General features: G+C 40.2%; 1 protein-coding gene across 4 annotated transcripts in view; it reads right to left on the reverse strand.

Moving 5' to 3' along the window:
* Window positions 1–9653: 9653 nt before the first annotated feature.
* Window positions 9654–24470, reverse strand: part of ets1 (v-ets avian erythroblastosis virus E26 oncogene homolog 1) — a 37269-nt gene continuing 22452 nt past the window's right edge. For 3 of the 4 annotated variants that reach the window (XM_044353579.1, XM_044353580.1, XM_044353582.1), the window contains 7 exons: window positions 21935–22054; window positions 20919–21119; window positions 20515–20592; window positions 19797–20042; window positions 18210–18470; window positions 13397–13515; window positions 9654–12968 (listed from right to left, as the gene is read on the reverse strand). In XM_044353579.1, the coding sequence (XP_044209514.1) occupies window positions 12753–12968; window positions 13397–13515; window positions 18210–18470; window positions 19797–20042; window positions 20515–20592; window positions 20919–21119; window positions 21935–22054 (1241 nt within the window). In that variant the 3' untranslated portion in view covers window positions 9654–12752. The remainder of the gene's footprint in view (window positions 12969–13396; window positions 13516–18209; window positions 18471–19796; window positions 20043–20514; window positions 20593–20918; window positions 21120–21934; window positions 22055–24470) is intronic. The other variant, XM_044353581.1, reaches the window with a different exon arrangement.

The following is a 24470-nucleotide window of genomic DNA, read 5'->3' on the forward strand; positions in this document are numbered from 1 at the left end:
AGAATTTAATTCTCTTTATTCTTACTTTGGGTAAGGTGATGGGAAGGTTCTTTTGAGGTGGAAAACAATCATTATGTAGTGAACACAAATTAGAGTTTTTAAGGAACATATTATTTCATAAAATGTTGAGAGGCCTTTCATGTAATTAAATCTCTATTTGTGATCTTAAAATCAAAGTCACAGATAATTACTATACTCTGGCTTTTCCAAGATAAATTCAGTTCAAATTAAAACATGCCTTTTACCCATGATTCCCAGGAGCTCTCTATATAAAATCACAGACTGGCTACTTTTGTCCTCCGGACCTCTTGAGTCCCCCTCAGTTGCCAAACACAAACACATTTCCGGAGACGAGAAGCTTAAGCCTTGGAAAATGACGTGATATCACTGGACCATGTCTTTCCACAGCCTGATATGGTTTAGGATGGTAGTTAAGTCAGGAGTTGGTGTTTTCGGTGGGGTGGAGCTGACCTTGGTGCAGCACAGGTAAGCTCTGTGACACACCTGCTACACTTCAGCCTAGGTGCTGGAGCTCTTCAGCCCCTTTGGTCTCACATCACCCATCCAAAAATGAAAGTATGACTGAGGTTTAGTCAAAGTGCAACATTAACTTCTAATAGTTTACTGTGGTTTTGCAATAGTTCCAAATCATTCACTGAAATGTAATCAGCCTATTTACTTGGAAATAATACTCATAATTTACGAGTAAAACTCTTGCGTATGACCAGAGAACATTGAACTGTCTTTTATACACTTATCATTTTTTCAAGACACCCCCTGGTGACCTGTTCACTTCTCTGATGACTACTCTGGTCTCAGTGGCCTTCTCCCTGAGTGCCAGGGGAGCTGCCCTTCTCACTTCTCCCTCCCTTCCTCTACTCTATGCTGTTATAGCTCAAGGCTCAAGACTGAGTAAATGTATTCACTGTGTTATTGCAACAAAAATAGTTCATTCATGTTGTATACATGTGCCTTCACACAAACCCCGGGTGTTTCTGTCCTTTCCCACAAAACTTTAACCTCTGAAGTGCTAAAGGTTGGAACAGCTTACTTTACTCACTGCAGGCTTTGTAGAAGGGGTTGGTCTTAATCTCTCATGGGTACAAAATATTTAGTAGCTCTCTAGTCTTCTAAGCAGGAAGAGTTGACTTGACAACTGGGGAATTTTGCTCATAACTAAAACTATTAATCCCTTAGTCCAACCTTTGATATCTTTCAAATTTATCTTGTAAAAAATATACAACAAAAGTGATCTTATATTGAGCTCATCTGTATGGAGAGTTTACTGAGTCATCTGTTCCTTAAGGTAAGCCAAAGCAGAGCAGGCAACATGTCATGAAGCATATCTTCAGCCAGTTCTAATGAGTCACTGCTAACAGGTGCTGAGATATGCTGAGCTGTTCATAGCCTCCTCCCTATCCGCTGTACAGCTTACTTAGCCATGTTTGCACAGATAATATTTCATATCTCTGTGTTTTGTGTTTGATGTGCAGGGCCCAGCGAGCCGTGTCAAAGAAGCAACTGAAACAGAGAGTTAAGCCGGACAAGTGTCATGCAGACTGCAGTGAGCAGGCAACCTGCAGTGAGCAGCATGCACAGACTGAGGGGGAAAAGGGCAGCGCCACTGAGAGTACCAAAAGATCCAAATAAATTGCAAAGACACTCTTAAGTTTTACATTGCTAATATCTACTTTGGTGTAACGAAAGAGTGGCTGTGCCTAGAGTGAAAGATGTGAAAAACAATAAACAAAAGTGTATGTAAAAGTATATATTTCCAAGTACAGTAGATGAAGATAATACATCTTTACTCCAACAACATACAAACATATAACAAATAAAGGTGAAGAGTGGAGTCTGGGCTGTTGATTTACAGCTGATGATGTTCACTGATTTTTCTTTACCCACAGGGTTAATCTTTTTCCCTCGCTCATCATCTCAAGCTCTCACTTACCCATTTACTCTTTTGTATCCATGTTTCCTCCATCTTTAACCTTTTCAATCTTTCTGTAGCCACTTGCAAAAAGGCTGGTATGGGCAAATGTAATTGCAAGTGAGTTACTGAGTGGAATTATGATTCGTAATTGGCATGATTATATGAAATTCTATGGAGGGAGAGCAGTCAGCTTAGACATAAGAGCTCTCCTTACACAATTGTGTTATTAGTTTTGACTGGCATTTCTTCTCTGTAAATGCTTGGCTGATTTTGCATGTATTGTTATTGGTTAAAAGTGGTAGTCTAACCCCACTCACTCCCACAGTTTTGTTTTAACATGTATGTGTGAAATATACTCTGAAAACTATCCCCACAACAATGTAATATAGAATTTACAGAGATTGTTTGGATGCTGTAGCAGATGTCATGTAAAATGTTGAAAGCCAAAAAAAAAAAGTAAGAGAAAGAAAGAAACAAAGACAAAGAATGAAGGAAATAAAATACACTTTCCATAAATCCTGTGCTGCAATCTTAAGGTTGGTCTGACCCTCTCTTGGAGTGGCACACTATAGATTTATTAGCTCGGTTTGACCCAGGATTACTCCTGAAGACCAGGCAGCACTACTGCGCTGTAAATCAGGCCTTGCTCAGCAGGAGCAGGACCACAAAACCAATGGTGTTAAGGGTCAAAGGTCAATGGGAAGGAAGCTCAAAACTAGGCAGCCACAAGTAATATCTTTATCTACTCTAGAGGACACTGTTTGTTCATTAGGAACAAGTTTAAAATGTGGTTTTCAACACCATAAGAATAGCGGTTATGGGTATTGTGTAATTCAAAATATCCTGGAAGCTCAGTAGTATTCAATTCCACTTTACTTTTTTTTTTTTATTGTTGCCTGTGAGAAAGATTTGTTGGGGGAGCCTCTACAGTTTGGTCCAGCTGTAGCAGAGAACTGTTAGTAATAACTCCAACATTTCACTTGACCAACCTCATAACCTCCAAGTTATTTCTCCCATGATTGTTTAGCTGTGGGGGCCAAAGCCTATTAAGCAGTTTGCTGGCAGAAACAACACAGTCAGCCTTACTGATAATAGCGAGCTATTGCTAAGAACTGGAGTAACTGCTGCTTACATTGTGTGTTTCTCTTTGGCTACAGTGAATCACCATGCTTATTTCTGAATATCTGTGGAAAGTACCTGCTATAATAAGCTGGGTTTTCTACAGTTTGTTGACTTGTTGTAGTTGAAAGTCACGCAATAAGAGCAACAGTAATGACCACACAGGAGGGCCGAGCTGTGAATGAAAGAGAGAAATAAAGTCAGAAAGAACAGCAGAAACTGACGCTTGTGGTCAAGAAAGTTGACCCTTAGTACTACTTTCTCATGAAAAGGGTGGGATGAAGTGCTGATGGCAGCAGTCATAAGGTTGGTTAATGTGTGTGTTTGTGTGAAAATAGTTTTCTCTTTACCAGTTTCGGATCTTGTTGCTGTCATTCAGTTCAGTCAGACTGATTCATGAATAATGACGTATCATTCTTTGCAGTCAGATGTTCATAACTGAGTGTGAGTCTGTCACCTATAAAGAAACAGAATAAAAATCATATTATAAAGACAACATTTAGAAAGGTACTTGAATGAAGTCTGTAAAATATTTTTAAAAATGCATGTTTAATGTTGCTCACGATGACGCTTACAACAAGAAAGCTCTATGAAAAAGGTTGTCTGGTGTGTGTGTGTGTGTGTTTGAGTGTGTGTGTAACCCAGACAGCAGGGAGAAAGAGAAGTGGTCTTTTCACTAACGTTGATTGGAAGCAGATGTTGGCGAAAGCCAAGACAGAGAAGAAAATGTTTCGGAAAATTCTCAGGGCTCAGCCTTCCCTTTCTGGGCCCTGGCCCGGGCAACCAATCACTGCACAGCAACTGCTGGTCTTAGGGGTGTAAGAAGCACTCCTATTGGATGAAGATTCAAGCGTGGGCGTTGGGAGCAGATGTCCTGGGAAAGTTGCTGAATCCCAGTCGACTCACAGTAAAAGAAAAGCGAAAACATTTGCTTGTTCAACTGGACAGTGACCAAAACCTGTTTTAATCCAGCTGAACTCCCCCTCCCTCTCTTTCTCTATCCTAATGCTTGTACATACACTATAAAGTTTCTGAATGCCCCAGCTATGCATATAGACCCATAAATTTCAAATAGAATGGCTTTCAAGTGGTTAGTTATTCAATTGCCTCACAATAGAAACCCTAAGAATAATCTTTTGTAAGAAAAGAAAGTTGACTTTAAGACCCCTCTCCTTTCTGCTGTGTTCTTTCATCTAGTTTGAAGAAGACGTTTGAAATGAATGCAGTTGAGAGCTTCCACACCTTTGCCATCTCCCACCACTCTACCCATCCCTCCACTCCTCTTTCCCCCCCTTCGCCCTCTCTATATTCAACCTTTCATTCCATCTCTCATCTCTCTTCGTCTCCATCTCCAAACCCCCCTCTCGTCTCACCTCTCCTCTCCTCCCATCATCAGCTCCTTGATTCAGTCACACTCTAGTTCACATACGGCCTCACCTGCACACAAAGCCCCATCTCACTCTTTTATTGTGCCAGTCTATTGCCTATTCACAGCAACAGCACAGCACAAATCAATCATCTTTCCTAATGGAAAGTCCACATTAACATGAGAGGACACTCCATTTCCGTCCCAGAATGCCAGGTCGACTGGTACCTGAGCTTCAGCCAATGCAGATCCGGAGGCCAGCAGGCACTCTCATTTCAGGTGGGATAGCAAGGTGATGCCGTTAGGTCCAGGGGTGGCTCTGGGAGTCAATGGTGTATTAACTGAGGATGCGACAACGGCAATAAAAATGCAAATTACCAGCTAAAGCAGGGGATGGCCTGGATCTGCCCTTCATAAGCCTGGATAATACAGTCACCACACCTGCCAAGACATGTGGTTCAACACATCTCAGCCACAACAATACATGAATGAGAGGAGGGGAAGAACAGGAGAGGTTTAGAGTGTGTGACAAACCTTAAGAGCATAGGTGATATAGCAAGGGAAGACACCTTTTTTTAATCTGTGACAGCCATTGTAGGTTTGGGAAAATGTCTCCATTATATTTATTTGGTATCGAGTTTAATAAGAAAGTTATCATAAACAACATCAGACATTTGTTGTTTCTTAAAGATCCTCTCCAGACATGTATTAAGACATATAAAAATACTCTGCTTGCAACAGTTATGTGTGTTTGATATGGTTTTTCCACAAAACAAGTATAACTACCACTTTCAAATCCTTAAAATGACATCTACTCCTTCTCCCTCATTAAAAATTCCAGAATCTATGAATATGCGAATAAATTCATGGAGGCGCGCAACAGTGCAGTGGCTTCTCTAGCTCCCAGCTATGGTGTAAAGAGTGTTAGGGACTCTTCTCTTAACGTGACTAAGTGTGCAGATAACACGACCAGTGCAACTGGAAACTTGGCTGACGGAAACTTGGCTTTAACAGCAATATGCTAATTAGCCAAGAGTCTACCACCTTAAGTCTTCCTCCTTAGGAAAACCCAAGGAGATAGACTCTGCATATAATTATCTTTAATTATTAATGATTGGTTCCTTAGATTTGTGACATAGGAAATCTTGCATGACTGAATCTGTGTTTATGAGATTGTTCTTGGTACAGTGCAGTTTCAAAGCGGAAATGCTCAGCCATGGTGTTGACTGCTTATTTCTCTCCATCTTAATTAAAACGTGTTAAAATGTAGCTGTACTGTAAACAGAAACAGCAACAGGATGCTCATCTGTTGTATTTCTAGACATGATAGTAACTGAAAGAGTATTTGCTGTTGTGTTAACTCCCACTTATTGTTACTACCAGTAATCATGGGTGTTGCCAATTCAATCAGGACTGAAATATTAAGGATTACAACTTTAAGATTAAAAATTACTTTTACCCAAGACAAGTGATGTTTGAGTCTAGAAAAGAGAGACTTTTGTCTGAGTGAGTTTGGGCATCAGACTCTCAATTCTGAGCATAATTCTGCACCATCATTTAATCTATTGAAACAGTTTACGCGCTTCACAGTTAAGTTGTGCTGGTGTGTCTTGATGTGAAATGAATAAACGGGGCTGCAGAGCGCACACTGCTACCAATTCATGGACATGTGTAGAGTTGAAGATGCAGCTGCATTGAGAGTGTTGATATCAAAGTATAGCTTCCCCAAAGTAGCTAATAATCTCTCAAAAGCTTGGCCACTTGCATGACTTTTGATGCAGCGGTCCGATTTGATTAATTTGTTTTTCAATCTGTGTAAAAAGCCCTAAGATAACACTTTCTGTGATATATGGTGCACTGCCCAGTGTATGTGTGTCTAAATTCTGAGGTTGGCAATAGATCAGATCCATAGGCAAATTATTCACCTTTATCAACACTAAACTCTCTGTCTGGTTGGCTGTCTCTCCAGAAACCATGAGAAGGGTCATATTTGGGAGGACACGCTGGATGTAACTCTGTTTATGGTAGTCCCTGGACATATTGGCCTAAGTCAACCCAACCATGAAGGACAATAGGACATGGATATATCCCCAGGCAACTGCGTCTTAAGTTGGGCCATGGATGGGGGCCCTCAGGGACACATTGGTCATATTTCACAACTTCTCTGCGTAATGGAACCACTGAGCTGGTCTTTTGTGCGTCACAGGGATTCTCTATCTATGAAGAAGAAGTTAATTTAAGGCAGTGAAGATAGATATAGTTGTGTTTACTCCATCATAGCAGAAGGTCTTAAATCCGAAGACTGTAGACGTACAAGCATCATGACTGAAGCTAAGAGCTGACAGGGATGTTGCAATGTTGTAATGACATCTAGACTGTGTAATATTCATGACTTAAAAATTTACTAAAAATACCAATACAATATTTCCTTTGGAGTCAATGGGTGGTCAAGTTTTACTTCAATGTCATTAAAATACCAGTTCTGCTGCACTGATCTTTATAATTCACTTAGATGACATACACATGTACTGTAACATTCTCATATGGGGATTTATGTAACTTTCTGTGGGGATTTATGGTGTACAGACACATTAGTTTCACCATAAAAGCAGTTTCCTCTGGTACGATTCACCACCCCTGATGAGTGTGACTGGTTTAAGAGATATGGGGACAGATTTACTAAATCTACTGCAAATTACTGTCAGGACCACAAAACTTAGTGTTGCTAGCTGCCGCATGTTTTCAATTTAGTATTTTGTATTTGCTACGACTGGTTTTGTAATTTGGCTCAGCTGCAGTGCTGCCTATTATTTCATTTGAATGTTATGCTACTAATTAAGACTAAATCCAAGGCAAGGAATGTGTTGTGTGCATTTCTTGAAAGCAGTAAAGCGCGTCAGAAAGCTCTGCTACTGAGCTCAAAATATTTTAATGGTGTTAAATAGTGCTGTCAGCTTGATAAAAGGATGAGTAATTAGATAGAGAAAAAAAATAATAACTGGTACTTATCCCAGACCTTCAATCACAGAGACAGTTTGCTGTGCTGCAGTGGTCAGTCATCATTTATAAATCAGTTTCCATTGCCTCATCTCATATTTTGCACTCCCACACAAGACTGCCCTAAAATACATGTTGCATTAACTCAAAACTCTGTCATTTTGCTCTCCGTAGTATGGACAACTGTGATTTGACCCATCAGTGTCTTAAAGTGCCTCTGATTTTTTGTAAAGCAACCCCATCATGTTTCTGGCTTCCTATACTGCAGTAGTATAGTTGTAATTTAAGAAGTAGACACAGTATACTAACCCCTGATCTCTTCTTTAATGATATGGTTGTAGAGTGAATATAGCCATGAGTGGTGTTGGAGAAGTAGATGTGAAAAAGAAGCAGTTCAAGCAGTGCATTCACAGTACTTGCATATATCCCACATTGCACTGTTAATGTGATAATGGGTTTTTCTTAAAATGGGTTGCATGCCAGTATGGTGAACTCAGACAGACCAGGTGCAGACAGACAGACCGAATCATCTTGATGCACCAAATCCTGTACTAGGAAATACACGTCCTTCCATGCACTGATAAGATAAATCTAGAGGGTAGTTACAGTGAGTTATTGATTTCACCTAATAAATCCTCTTCAGAGGTTTAAGTTTTTGTTGGAATAGTGTTATTAATATGGCCACCCCAAATATTTCCCAATTTCATGGCTACACCAGTGCATTATTTAAGCTCCCTCCCTGTCTTTTCTAACTCATGTTAAGACTACATGCAGGAGACAGATGTAGCATGGTAAGACCCTTTAGATAAATATTTAGGTTTGAAATCTGACAAACGAGCCGTACTCCAGTGTCAAGAGAGCTCTAAGCTGCTGACGACAGGAGGTGAGAGGCAGAAATCATCCGACATCTTTCTGAGACTGCCATGCGTGACAGTTCTCACTCTCTGCACAGACTTCCTCTTTTCTTTACGTCTCTCTCTCTGCTGTCTTTCACTTTAAAATGTCACTTTAGATCAGTGGAAGCTGTCTTTAGATGAGGCGCGGGAGGGGGGGGTAAATGGGCAGAATATATCTGTGTGAGCCAGCTGTGTGTCTGGGTTTGGATGTGAAATAAGCAGGTATGAGTGGTATCATAATTGTTTGGATTCTGTTCCAGGTCTGTTGGAATGTGCACTGTCCGGGCAAGTATTTAAAAACCTGCCTAGCGGTCCCGTCTGGTCTGGATCATCAGCCCAGTAAGAGTGAGGGAGGTGGAACAGGAGAAAAACCACCTGGGTAACCTCAGTCTGCCCTCTGCCAAGAACACCACCAACAGGTCCAACAGGAGTATATGGGTCTGATTTTGACAGAAGACAGCTCTATTGTGGAGTTAGCTGTGGGCTGAAGTATGTGAAATCATTCATGTATGTGTGGTACATTCAACTAATTTACATAGTATGTGTCTTTTTTGATCAGCATCACTGTCATTTTTATATTTCCATGAACAGTGTAATAATTACATTTGTCATTTATTTTAATTTGTTCCACCTTAAATACACATTCTTAAATAGTGTCTTTCTGTAACATGCTCTGATGTGCATTTCATTTTGTTTCTACATTCAGGCTGACATTTTCTGAAACTGAAAATCAGCCTGTTCTACTGGACCTGTATTTTGGCCTTATTGCTAGACTGCTGCACCAGGGCCAAACAGCTGTGCTGTTTGGGGCAACAGGCCACAGCCCTGTATGTTTTCTATCTACAGTGGAATTTATATGAGCCCGGGGTTACAAGCACATGAATGGGCCCCAGTGTGCTGGTTCTGTTTTGACGTCACCTCATCAGTGCGCGTGGGACGTACTCGTTAAACTGGGACACACCATGGCCCGCTTGCATTTCAAAGGAAACCTAGGCCTCCTTTGAAGGACCAGAATGTGTTGATTGGAACAAAGGGCAGATTTGTATGAACAATCTGACACAGCCTGTGCCACTTTGAGTTAGGAAGTATTGCAGAACCAATCATTCATTCTATCTATCTATCTTTAATATTTAATGCACACTGTATATGACTCTTAATGAGTTTTCCTGCAGTATAGAAACAAAACAGCACTATGTTGCCATACAGAACAGTGAAACTAACAACAATAATGTTCATAATACTAAATTAGTATAGTAAAGTAAATAATATATAATAATAGCATGTTATAATAGTACTAATAATAGTATATTATTGTGGATCAAAACACCAACAACACACACAATTATGAAATCTTTGTTCACATATATTTTATAACATTTTGAAGTACATTAAGTACATTTTAGAAATAGAAGCTACAGTTTATAAAACCTTTCCAGCAGAAATCATTGATGGGCCAGCATCAGCCTTTTTTCTCTAGCAGACAGGTCTATTTTCTATGTAAAAAAAGAATAAAAAAAACAACAACAAAAAAAAAAAAAATCGCTACATTATTTTGTCCTGCGCTACCTTTAAATTCCCATGAAAGCACCAGCTGTCTGCGTCTCTTGTCTTTTATAAAATATAAATTATTGAAAAATATTCAAATGTTTGTGAACTAAATACAATAAAAATGATCTCATAACAAAAATACAGAGACACTATAAAATATACAAAAAACATAAAACAAAAATGGTTTTCCTTCTGAATCCATTCTGAGATATGCATATGCCACAAACTATTGGTATGTACTGTATACACTTGCCCAACAAAGGTTCCTTAATACATAAATCCTGCAGTAGATTGTGATCTGTGACATTTAACAATAGACAAAATAATTTTCAAAATATTAACATTTTAGGTAACAGAATGTTTACTCTTAGCGCGTCGATCTTTTGAAGCCAACCGTACTGACACTACTGTGTGACCTTTTGTTGAGAACAAAAACTTTTTTTCCAGGGCATTGTCAACCATTACAAGTATGTTTAAAAATCTGTAAAGCTCTCTCTAACATAAAACACTGACATCAGAAAAAAAAAAGAACCTGAACAATACAAATAACAGTGTTTTGAAACCATGACATCAATGTGCAGAAAAGAATGAAAGTACAGTGCAGCTTATGACAAATTAATTTGTTGAAGATCCAATTATCTGTGTTGGATGAAAAGCATGGGTGAGGGTTTGCGAGTCACTGCTAGATGATGATGATTGACAAGCTTGTTACCAATTTAACATTATGAACATACACAGTATCTCTTCTCACAATCAGTGGGAAACCCCTATCAACGAAAGGCGTTTCTTTTTGTCCTAAAGCTGTGTGCTTCCAATGTATTAACAAAAGATAAAAGAAAAGTCAACACTTTCCAAAGAATGTGAGAGAATTCTGGTCCCTGTCTTCTAACGTTGTGGACGATACCCAAAGCACCGTGGCCAAAGACCTCACATGGGTTTTGGTTATTATTCCTGCTTTGTCTCTTGCTTATTTGTGTAATCTGGGTCTCAATAAAGCATTATGAAATACAATCTGTACAAATAGACATCTCAAAAGCTATTTTCATCCATATGGGTAACATTCAGCCACTGTAAACAATAACATTGTATTCTAAGATGATATTCGACTTTGGCATTTCCCATAAGGCCAGTGTACAGACACTGTTCCCACTGTTGGGAGGAAACTGCTGCCAATTTGCTCATACAAAACCAGTGAATCTTTATGCATGTATTCTGAGCAAACTGCACATATAAGGGTGGAATCATACATAGGTTACTCACTATGAGCTGAAAATGATCTTGTCCATAGATAGGCAACACAGAAACATAAAAATTAAATGACTACCACTAGTCCTAATAGGTCTCCATTTGTGATGGTGTTTCAGCTGAGAGCTGGAACAAACCTCGATGGCAGTGGCAAACAAAGTCCTCAGTACACAACACATAATGCAAACCTCCAAACAGTGCCAGCTTGAATCATTTCTGTCAGTCATTCTCTGTCAGATCTCACAAGCGATCCTCACTTGCAGCATCAACATTTTCTTTCAGTTACTTCCATCTGTCACATACAGCTTCCGATTCTCTCTCTGAAGTCAACATTTTTCTATTGCCTTTCCCTTTTTCCTGCACTGTACCTTCACAAAATACTGCATCCATCGTGATGAAAAAAAACAAACAAAACTCTCTGACATTCTTAGGATTTGGTAAAAATCCCTCCCTCAATTACTTCACTTGTGATTTTATTGTACAGACAGACAGACAGAAGACTATTCAAACACTTCTAAAGCAACGCTAACATGGACAGTGAATTGACAAATTATACTTCTAATCTGCACATTAAACAACTCTTACCAAGGACTCCTGAATTTCCCCACAAAGATTGTCTACAGTTTGCTAATACTGGTGGTATATGCAAAAATGCATAAGTTTCAGTCACAATATGTGTGTCTCTAACAAGGTGGCAAACATGTACGTAAAGGTGAAAGCGTCAGTTTCAAAAGCAACGGCTACTTTCAGTTGTCTGTCTATCAGATACTCTTGGTATGAGTGATCTCAGTGGGTCCTCACACCATATAAGCACAGGGCCAGAGTCTATAGTGTTGTCTGATAACGAATCAGTACATTTCAGTTTAAGGCTTCCTAGATAACAGAACAATTAAACTTGGCATCTAATGTTTGGTTCCACTGTAATACCTTCATTGACAACATAAGAAAAATACTCTTTCCAATATATGCCTGGTAGGTTTACATTGGGTGTTTTCAACATCAATAATATAATACTGGCACAAGCATACGCTCCTCAAACAACAGACTATAAATGACGCTTTTTGGTCCAAGCTGAAAACTCTTTCCTTGCAAAAGAGAAACAGTGAGCATGTACAGTATGTAAATATGACATTATACCTTCCTCAGTTCAGTTTTTACATTTTGGCAACCATTTTCTTAGAGGGAACTTTCCACGCTTACCCCACCGTTTACCCCGACAATCATTTTATTTTTCTCTTCCTCTCTCTTGACTTTCTGTCTCCTCTTGTCTCACCACTGTGCTACTTAGGCAGAATGGAACCTGAACTCTACCTGATAGCACTCCATCTGCCTCGAGCTGCTAAATAATACCGGTATATATCACACATACGCACGCTCACACACACATGCGCACGCTCACACACACATGCCCACACACATCTCAAATGCAACAGGGTATGAATACAGGCTTTTGGCTTGTGCCTTCTTTTAAAACATGGTCTGAGAGACAAGAGCTTCAAAGATGACAAAGACCACAGTTAGTCATTAAAAACATTTTTGGTCCCCAAAAAAATGGTTTACCGACTATCAAACAGTTAAGACCACTTTATGAGCCCCAGTCCACGTGGCTTCTTAACTTTTGTCTTCACCTTCTTTTTCATCTTTGCTTTCACTCGTCCGTATCAGGCTTAACGTCCAACATTGCATGCAGCTCCTCAGGAGTGTACCCCAGCAGGCTTTTTAAGTCACAGACAAAGCGGTAGACATAGCGTTTCCCTGATGTCTTGTGGATGATATTCTTGTCATAGTAGTAGCGCAGGCCACGGCTCAGCTTCTCATAGTTCATCTTGGGCTTGTTTTTCCTCTTGCCCCACCTCCGAGCAACCTAAAACAAAACAAGGAATAAGGTGGTTACTATGTGCCATTCACAACTGAGAAACTACAAACAACTAATTCATTTAGTTTCAAATTAAGCAACCATTCTTGAAGCTTAATTTAATCTGGTCACCTAATTTAGTACATTCATTTGCATCAATACATGCTTGCAAAACAGCAACAACTCAGAGAATGCCATCATCTAATTTTTTTTAATAGCAAAGAACACTACTTTGGTTTTTGGTATCTTTAAGTTATTTTGAACTAAAACACTACATTTGTAAAAACCAAGCCAATCTAACCTTTCCAAAAGTAGTAATTGAGCCAAACAAGGCATGCAATCTGTTTACAAAGTAAGAAGACATCTTGTTCATCTGGCTAACTACTTAGGACCTCCCAGCACGTGTGCCAGTGAGCAGCGGGGTCACAACCTCTCACCTCATCTGGGTCAGAAAGCTTGAACTCCCAGCCGTCGCCTGTCCAGCTGATGAAGGACTGGCAAGACTTGTCGGTCAGCAGCTCCAGGAGAAACTGCCACAGCTGGATGGGGCCGCTGCCTGCAGAACAGATGGAAGAGAGAGAGAGAGAGAGGGAGAAAGAGACGATGTGGTTTTTAAGAAGAGCTATTTAGACTGAGAAAACACATTGTTGTTGGTGTAGACGCTGTGTGAGGATTTAATTAGCAAAGTGTGACTTTAGGGCAAAGAGATCCAGATTCAGGGAGTGCTCTCATATTCTGCAGTCTTATTTTTTGTTTACTGCTCCACAATACTCTATTATGTATAATATTGCATTTCATCTAATGTATGTTAATGCTAAATGCAGCTTAAGCGGTTCACGGAGTGGTATGTGACATACAGTATGAGCATAACAGAGTTTAGAGCAATGAGGCACATTAGAGCCATGCAGAATTTCTGTTTATGTGCTGCAAAGATGAAGAGGAGATTGAAGATATTTGAAAAGCAAAACTACAACCCAAGTCCAAAGGAGGAATATGCTCCTCTATACTTCTGCTATGTATAAAAGTGTTAAATATTCATGCCAATTATTCATTTAGGTCCGAAGAAAGACAAAGTAAACCTTCTAATCTGGGTCAGACTGAAGTACAGCAGTGGAACCAAATGTCCTCCTAAATACAACAGTCCCATTCATCATGTATTCCCTTGTCTGCCAGTTGCCCTGTGCAGTATGTGAATCTAGAGTCTGTGTCTGTATGAGTTCCACACTGATGAAATCACTAGTTTAAAATAAGAGGGGCTGCCTTTAGACTTCAGTAACATCTCTGGGACTTGAATACAGACTGTGTGTGTCTGTGTGAGAGTGAGAGGGGTTGTTAAGTCATCTATAATATTATAGTGGAATGTATTATTTGATAAATAAAGACTAATATAATAAGCAGTTAAAACTGAACTTCAGTGCTATTACAACAACTTATTACATCTTGTGGAAAAAGGAGGGAAAGCAGAACAACACCAAAAAAGGCTGGTTTTGTTTCTGAGCTAGATTCACTGCAGTACACTTTGATCTTGTGGTTTTTCAGCATATGCACTAACCCACCCACTTTTGAGGCTCGCATGTTGAAATCACACCTGCCTATGCAGCACACCGCCTCAGCAAAACTGAAGCTAAGCAAAAGTCACCTCAGTCGAGTGCCTCAGAAAACCAAATGTACCCTTATACAACACAAACAAAAGCTTTCAGGGAAACAGATGCGTGGGCTGTACTCTTGAAATCGTGTTTCTGAGCCCTCTTTACTCCTGTTAGGATTGGAGAAGGTGCCTGACAACAGCCTCCCCGACTTTGGAAAATACATGGTTGCAACACTGGGTCTCTTTCAGACAGAGAGCTTTGACTCGCATTCCAAAAGTCTGCTACTGTAACAGCGTGCCCGTTTACCAGCCCCCTGTGCTCTCACGCCAGAATGTAGGCGACCCCTTTACACACAAAAAAAAAAAAAAAAAGTTTCCAAAAATATGTTACAAGTCTCCATGCACAATGGGCCTCATTGAATAAGCATACAGTGTGCCAAAATGGTGGGTTGGGTGGGGGGGTCACATTCACAGCAGCCTTTAGTCTCTGACCCCTGGCATGCTAAATGAGTCTTGAGCATATGCAGCTAAAGTGAGAAAGCAGGGTGGTGATTGAAGCTGCAACTACTGATTATCATTGAATCTATGGTTTCTATAAAAGTTAGTCTATGAAATGTAAAAAGTAATGACAAATACCAAAGGGATACCATAGACCAAACTCATAGAGCATCTTAACTTGAACATACAAGTATTTGAATTGTGATTCTTATATTTGAAAAGGGGGAACCAGCAAATATTTTAACTTCATGAAGAACTTGAAAACAGTAAATTATCAAAATTATCACTGATTTACTTTTTGTCACTTAACTAATTATTTCATAACAAGTGGCGATGCAAATAAAACACAGAAGTTTTATGATATAGACTGAGTTCACCACGTTGTAAGGCTGCTTAGTGTTACTGTAGGCTGAAGTATAAATGATGAATTGTCACAGGAAACCACGGAGATGACAAATGGAGCTTTACTTATCTCTCTGCAGCCTTATCAGGCTCCCTGTCCTCGCTACAAGTGTCACCTGTCACCCCGTGACTGGGACAGGAAGCCATGCAGAGCAAACTGTCAAGCTGTCATAAACATCGATTTGGAATTTTACAAAAACCTCTTTCTTTATTTTGAGGTTTGATTTCTTCTTTTTTTAGGTTGAGGTTTTTCTCTTTTGCTCGCCCTCTCCCTCTCCCTACACCTACACGTACCTACACGGGCATGCGCATACAGTACTTCTACACTCATAAAATGCTTCCACCTTTGAGGGCCTACACTCTCCTTACACTGTTCCTAATAACAGCTAGGACAAGAGTCGGCTGCCTGACATTCTTCTCTTTCAGAAAAATCGAGGTGTTTAAGCATGATTTTTTTTCCATCTTTCCCTTTCCCATTGTGTAAAAGCTCAGAGGAAGCACATTCCCCTCAGTGAGAATACATTACTATGCATTAGGCTGGAAACACTCGCCAGGCTTTCACACATGAGCTCTTCGGAGTCATCTGTCCTGACATAATAACTGATACTTCAGATGTCAGATTGAAGCGGTAAATGGAGTCAGAATTTTAGGACTGCATGAATCTGGACTGTTTGCCTGGATGTACATTTGCAAAGGTGGTGGAATAAGATATTTCCACATGGTTAGGTTCACAATTTGATAGAACACTGTGATTTCTGTCAAAGAAAATTCATCAAGGGCGATGGAACCATAATATGTTTGCATGATATATTATCTTCTGCATTTTAGTCTGTTGGTTCAGTCAGGGAGCGTCACTGCTTCTAATGGTCACTAGAGGGGCTTTTAGACTCTTAGTCTTACTCTTCATTATTCGATTATGTACATTACAACATCTTTCCAACATCATTACGAATGAATGACTCATTGTTCTATACGCGTCTTTTGAACTAATAACCATACAGATGACCAATTAACTTGTGCATACCAACTTTGGGACAGTCTATTGAGATCTGATGTATGCATTGTTAGTGACGTTGAGAAATTTGCTTGGACTTCCCCTTCTCCAATGCTGGCAATCTTGCAGCCTTGTGACTATAATTTAAACACAGTGGAGAAAGTCCCAAACACTTTGGAGCGATTCAGTGTCTACTCTGTAACCGTTTAAACCTCTTTATAATCCAGTTTTCAAGCGGCAATGCAGGCTCAACTTGAACTACTTAATATTTATTTTCTTATGCAATGCATGACTTGGAAAGTATCCTCTTCATGTGTAGAAAAGTTAATTAACATCGGGATGCAGTTTGCACAATTTCAGAAAAGCTTTAAAGTTATTTATATCCATTTCCTATGCTCGTATAATTATAGATGAAGCATTTATGGCTCAGTGTTAGCAGACATCCTGGTAAACTGTTAAATGTAGTAACACACTTTTTTTTATGCACCTTTTTCAGAACATAAACCATGACAGACTCTAAAATAGTGCATTTGCTTTAGAGGAGCATGTGAATATATCTCCACATCTCATTGAACTTGGAGAACATACATAAACCAGCTCTTTGAGCATGTTCAAGTATGAAGATGCCTCGTGAGATGAAGAGATAATTTCACTCTGGTGTTATGTGCAGGGGCAGGCGTAATTTCTATGTTTCACCACCGTTGCTAGGACGACCTGGAAAAAATAGGTTGAGATGCGGGCTGCAGATAACAAGAAGGTAGATGAGAAGTGAAGACAGAACAGAAGAGAGAAAGAAAGATAGAGGGAGAGAGAGAATACAGAAGAAAAAGAAGAGTGTACGAGCAAAATCTATTTTGTTTCCTGTAATGTGCATGACTCGGGCTGCTTGGGTAAAAGGTGTTTTTTTTTGTTTTTTTTCGTCTAAAAACCATTAAGGCACCCCCATATCTGGGGCTTTTGCAAAGCATCAACAAGTGTGTTACAGCTGCACTGAATTCTAGTCCTTATAGAACTGGTGGTAGGAATGAAATCATACACCTTGTGAGAAAATTTCACCCGAATTACAAAAAAAAAGATAAAAAGTAGCAAAGCAACTAATAGTTTGGCTTTTATTTGCCCTGATTTTGAGACATCCACTGCTGAGACTTCTGCCATCCTTGGAAATTCAATTTTGTTTGTGATGCTCACAGTATTAAAATTTTTTTGATTTGCTCCAACCTCAATCTGTTTTTGCAATACATTCTGTGAAAAGACGAGATTAATTTTGTAGTCTACTTTTTTGTTTTGTCTTGTTATCTTTTTTCATAATGTCCAAGGTTGGATGTCAGAAAATGTCTTCTTTTGAAGGTAGAAAAACAAGACATGAACAAAATCTCTAATATAATTCTTTTAATGAAGAGCTTAAACCCTTATCACGTTCTACTCTAGATCAGGTCTGTTGAAATGGTTCCTTTTTTTTTCTTGCCAGTGCAGTTTAGTTAGAATCAGGCTTGGTAGCATACAGTATGTGTAGTTTAGTATAGCTCTACATGTCTGTATGTTTTTTTAGGTGTACCAGTGTCAGGGCCTTAGTATATGCATGCAGGCTTACTGGCAGACCTAAATGGAACATGTCTATGATTGATGTTATTGGCTACCCTGTGCTTGAAATATGTGACATTTTAAAAATGACTGCAATGTGAAAGGTCTATAAAATGCTGTAGCACTTTTCAAGGTAGGAATCTATACAAAATTCGAATGTATAAACTATGACCTTTAGCCCTTTTACCTGTGTATCCTGCCAGTGCTGCAGCTGGGATGACAGGTTTATCCTTGCTGAGGTCTGAGCGCTCCCTCACATAGTCTTTGAAGGTGCCCTTAGGCTTGTGGCCGTGCAAGGCGGTGGGGTAGTCTTCTGAGTCAAAACTGTCATATGAAGGTACCCGCTGCAGGCTGCTGAATGAAGACTGGCTGCTCCATGACTGGGTCAACCGGTCACAGCTCTCAAAGCTCTCAATGCTCTCAAAGGAGTCCTGGCCGCCGAGCTTACCTGAGAGGAAAGAGGAAAGAGAAATCGAGTTGTTACAAAGCAGCAACCTGTAATTTGTAAATTTAAAAGCCCATCACAATTAAAAATGTAACAAAGTCTGAATTTGTTTTGAAGAATGGACGTGTAACTATTTTTCAATATATACACTTAAATGCATAAGAATTTAAATTGGTATTGGGCCTCTGAAAATGAAGCTATATTTCTGATAGTGACATAAAAACACCTTGGGAGTAAATTAAGTTCCTTCTCACTAAGTTATATTGTTCTCTATGATGCCATGAATCTCTCCATTTCACACCTAATTTCACTTGTACAACCACCATTTGGATTTGATTTTAAATGGAAGACAATCACACAAATTGCCTTGCTATTTTTGGCCTTGGGAAAGATAAGAGGAGCCTTTCAATGGTGAGTCATTAACAAATGACAGATAATGCAGCGCCTCGATTGATGCTGAAATCTTCAACTGCTGAAATTGAAGCCACATGTGGATATCAGTTGTGCTACAAAATACTTTCCCATGTTGAGAGAGCACAATGCAATGCTGAAAAGCTTGGTATGTGTGATGCATGAGGATTGGACCTCATACCTTGCAGGCAAATGCCTAAAGCACCGGAGGGAGGCTTGTATAGTGTACATGGCACATGCTATTCATTTATGCAGCTGGGGATTTGTGAGAAGAAAATCCTAGCTTTATGGCTATAAATGTAAACCATGCTGCTAATTCCTCTGCAAACTATCACTGGGAGAGAAAACAAGCCTAAGCATTCAGAAAAGCAAACAGCTTCATGAGAAAACCCCACGCTTGCTGAGGATGACACCTCTATCTCCTTACCCAGAAGTTTAAGGTTGAGTCGAGGAAAAGAGGCCAAGACAAACGAGAGAGAAAAAAAAAAATTCTTGAAGGTTACACCACTTGAACTATTTTACATAAAGGACAGGCGGTAAGAAGAGAATTCGTTGTGGCTTTGTTCGTGTATCACTCTGACAAAAACAATTGAGTTTTTTTTTCTTTCCAAACCCAGTCTAGAGTGTATGAGGCGGGTTTGCTTGAACCACAAACCAACCAGAGGCCCTGTTTTTCTTCTCTTCTAATACATGCACACTGATGTGGCATGACAAGATTCTGGTAGCTTCAGCACAATCACACACACGCAAACACCCACAGAAACACTTAACATTTACACGCACTCACACATGCACTCGTGGACACATTTATCAAGCGCTCAATCCAAACTATTGAGTGCAACAGAAATTCACTGCAATGGTCTCTCTCTATGCTTTAATCTCAGATATGTTTCTCACATCTGAAGTGTGACCTCTCACCTCTGCTGAGGCGTCCCACACACATGTTGTCAGGGGATACCACCTCCTGCTTGACAGAGAAGTAGTCCGCTTGCAGGGGGTTGAGGGGTGTGTCCCGTAGGATGACAGCAGGGTATTCACTCTCATATTTGAGCGTCAGCAATTCTTCTGAGCTGATGGGATGAAGCGTCTGGTAGGACTCTGTGATGAAGCCGGGCTCTGAGTATTCAGAAGGAGGGACACACTGAGCATGCTCAACACCATAGCCTGGAGACACAAAGGGGAATATGTGTAGATAGAAGGCAGAGCAGGAAAGCGAGGAGCAAAACAGAGAAGGTAGATCAATCTTAAGAGAGCGGAGTCTTTATCCCTCTTGTGTTGAAGTGCTACCCAAAAACCTTAGTGTGTGAATAGTCCTGAGTGCATCAGATGAATCTTGCACATTTTAGGCAAGGTTAGACATGTACCTAATCTTGGCAAAACATGATGCAATATTAATTCTTATGAAATATGGCCGATATTTACAGCTACACAGCTGCACAGCTGTACTGGGGATCCATATCAAAAAAATGTTTAATCATTTTATCATGTGCAATAAGAAAGGATCCATTTTTCTAACATTAAATTCTCTTTTATTCACAACACTAAATCACTCCTCTTTTCGCCTTTCCATACATATTCTAAGCATGTATCTTGTGCTATTATGCAGTGATTGACAATGGGTGTGATGAGTACTTACTGACAAAGTAGTCTGAGGTATAACGGGATTCCTGGAAGTTGGAGGTCAGTCCATTGATGGGGTAATGCTTTGTATCCTCTTCATGAAAAATAGATAGAGAATGAGCGTCAGTGACCTCGTCATTGATTTCATGTATCATGTAACTGCATCCAGCATTATCAAAAATTAATGGCCTGAGCTAAATTGTTTCTTCCCGTTTGGCTCTTGTTACTATAGCAAATGCCTACAGACTCCTAAATTGGTGCAAGTAATGATATCACCCTGTGTGGTACAGGTTTTTCTCACATACAGTAAGTGAGAAAAAAAAAAAAAGTCTCTTTGTCTCTACTCCAAACCATCTTATAATACATAATACTCAGAACATCTCTATATATTAACTTGTCTTTAGATCAATGTAGCCTTACCTTTTTGAAGCATTTCTAAATGTTCCCAAAGGATGTCACCCACAAAGTCAGGTGCTAAGTCCAGGAAGCGTTCCTTCCCCATCGCACACAGGGTGGCTCCATTCATGCAGAATTTGTCAAAGTCAACATTCTTCAGACTGAACTCGTTCACTGTCCACGTTAGCCACTCAGCTACATTGTTCTCTGTCCACTGTCTGGGATCTGAAGAGGATCAAAATTGGTTATTGTTATATTCACTCTTTACATCTGTATGCCAATTATTTTGTTTAAAGTCACTCGTAGTATAGTATACATAAAGTATATAGGTGCATTTACTCTCCTTGCTGCATATACGACACATACACATTAATTCAAACATTCATATCAACTTGTGACCATTCAGATTACGTTTCCCCTTTTTCTGGCTCTAGCACTATGAACTACAGATCATATTTCTATGCATACATACATATTATGCTCTGGTTTCAATGCGAACCAATCTAAATCTTTGGTTATTCCGCTCACTTCTCTCGAACCTCCTTTGTGGTAAATATACCTGCCCATAACTAGTCAATCAAAAACAAACAGGGAGGCAGCAGTGGATGTAGACAGCTGTAGTAATGACAAGCCAAAACCATAGTTTGCAGATAAAGCACGATAACACAAACAGATACTGAAAGTCCTGCTGTTTCCAAAGAGCATGAAGAGGCTCTGCGGTCGGCCTCAATTTAGGAAGCTAACTCATTATTTTACTGTCTGTCTTTGTGTCTACATTCTGTGGACGCTGCAGTCAGTCAGTCTGCCTGGACTGAAATGTATGTAATGTAAGCCATTTCTAAAATAACTGGGTGTCTCTTGGTTTTCAGTGAATCCTTCTAAGAAATGTCTTGTGGAGGGATCTGATGAATGTGCATGCCTAACATGTGACAAGCTGTGGTGGTTTTGAGTGCTTATGCTTTACTGATAAGATGTAGGTAATTTCCTCAATGAAGATGTTAACTGGGACTAATGAGAATACAAGCAGCTAACAGTCTTACCTTTGGGAATACCCAGCCGCTGCTGCTCCTTGGTGAAGCCACTGAAGGTGGCCTTCAGAGCCTGGGACATCATCTCTTTACTTCCAGGAGTTAGTAGGGGGACATCTCCACACTCTGGATCTGCAAATAAAGAATGACAAAGAACAATGATTATGATATTATTTTGAGAAATAGCATTATCTGTACCATGTGGGATTTTAATTACTCATATGCTAACGTCATATACTGCTTTAATTATTATTGACAACCCAAGCCACGGCAATGCATCCTGTATTGTATTTCATGCCAATGAAGTTTACTAAATGGAAAATTTAGTTGAGACAGAGAGAGGGCGGGAAAGAGAGACTTGTGTGGCTCAATTACACACACACACACACACACACACACACACACACACACACACACACACACATACTTACTCAAACAAAATCAACACAGTTGTATCTGACCGTGATCAACAACACCACTCAACAATTACATCCCGTCTAGACAGACACTGTCTCCGCATCAGATTCAATCTATTTAAACAAGAGCCGTCACTCTGTTGGATTGAGGGCAAGATGAGTTGGGACAGTTCAGAAAATGTCATACGGTTTCTGGTATTTCAGCAGGGTCCTATGGAAAATCCCATTCATCTAACACTCTGCATTAAAATAAACACACACGTTTATTTGCAAATTTTGCAAACACCATCTCTCTCCAACCCACACATCCTGGGTGGGAGTGCAGCGCCTGGTGCCCATAAGTGACACCATGACCCCTTCCAGCCCTCCTACCATGTTACCCCTACACAGTGGGCCTACTGTCACCAGACCAAGCATGGGGTCAAACACTGAGAGAGGTCAAGGGTCGAGCGATGAGGTGATGATGTCACCATGGCTGCTGGCGGGTGGCTAGGAGAGCTGGGGGTGGGCTGTCTCGAGGGTCTCGGTCGCACACTAGGCTTACTGTTCTCTACTCACAGCCAGTGGGCACCCAGTAGGGAACAGAACTCCCTTTGATGGCTTTAAACAGTGCCTGATGACTCGCACTTATCTAATTAGATTGACCAGGCTACAGAAGTGTGGGATAAGGGGACAAAGGAGGGAGATGATGAGGGAAGAAGGGGAAAGACCCCTAGGCCACTACTACTAGAATAGACTGCTAAAAACTAATCGGGCCAAGACTCAACAAATGACTTGTAAATAGACACAAAAAGTCTCTATAGAGTTCCAATTAACTAGCGTGTCTTTATCATTCAATCTGCAAAGCGCCCACAAAGCGCCTACACAAGAAAGACAGACATATATCATGATTTGTTAAAATCTTCAGTATGACATAAAGATATTATCTTGTCTGATCAGCTTGGGTGGTAAAGTGTTTTAAGTAAAATTTTAATAGACCACAATAGGATATATTGGGGGCTCAGCAAGTTAAATCATGAGTTCAAATCAGCATAAAATATTTGCAGCATGTCTTTGTTTTTAGCTCGTCTTTCCTGTCTGTACTGATTGCATGTCAATTAAAATCGTTAAAAACCAGATCACAGGAGGCTTGGCTGGAAGGCAAACTAGTGGTGAGGAAAAGTTGTGTCACTCTGCTCGCAGCACCACCATTCGTCGAACCCAGATGTTCTGGCATCTCCACTGGCTGGTGGTTTTATCTGCCAGCAGTACACTGGGGCAACGTACAGTTCATGCTTGTTTTCACCACTCACTGACGTCTCGACCTCGTCTGGAATGCACAGCAGCTGTCCCTCCTTCGCCCATGTAACCAATGTCTGTCTGGCTGTTTGTAAAATTAGGTCTCCCATTTTCTTTTTTCTGTCTTTGACTTTTTTTCCCCCTCTTTTTCTCTCTCTAGAGAAAAAAACCCTGCAACAGACTGAAGACAGAGGACAGACAAGAGCTCTTTGCTTCTCCATGTGATTCAATTAGGCCTGTAATAATATATTGCTCTCTGTTACACTGGTGAACAAACACAAAGTTATTCATTCTAGTCTGAAGTAAAATCAAGGTAGAAGAGTTTTACAGTCTCACATAAGACCTCAGTTAAGCCATCGTCAGACAGGTCGTACATCAAAGTAAAACATGCAGTTTCACAGTGAAAATAAGACCTGAGCGAGCTGTCTTTGTGTACAAGTCGCCCCTGACAGCAAGGTTGTCTGGGTCTCTACTGAGCTCATTTTGTCTTCTAAGAAGCGTTGGTAGTGCAAAAACGTACATGTTGCAAACGGCTGCAAACTGAGATGGGGTTGGGGCTCAGACAGTCTGCGCTTTGATGTGAAGGCAAAGGCGAAATGTGGCAGTTTATTTAAGCTGGATCGAGTGGAGTTTGGCTGCAGTTTCGAGCCGTTTACGCCCCTCCCTCCCCATCACTTTTATCAACCCAGCCTGTACTTGCCCACACAGTCTTGAACCCACTTTAACACTAAATCCTCCATCAAAGACACTCAACACCATAGTGCATGAGAACTACCATTAGGCATTCTGCAGAGAGAAATATGTTAACCATGATTATAGAGCAAATTGAAATGCAAACTACAATTTGTGTGATT

The sequence above is a fragment of the Thunnus albacares genome, chromosome 6, assembly GCF_914725855.1.
Source record: "Thunnus albacares chromosome 6, fThuAlb1.1, whole genome shotgun sequence".
NCBI lineage: Eukaryota > Metazoa > Chordata > Actinopteri > Scombriformes > Scombridae > Thunnus > Thunnus albacares.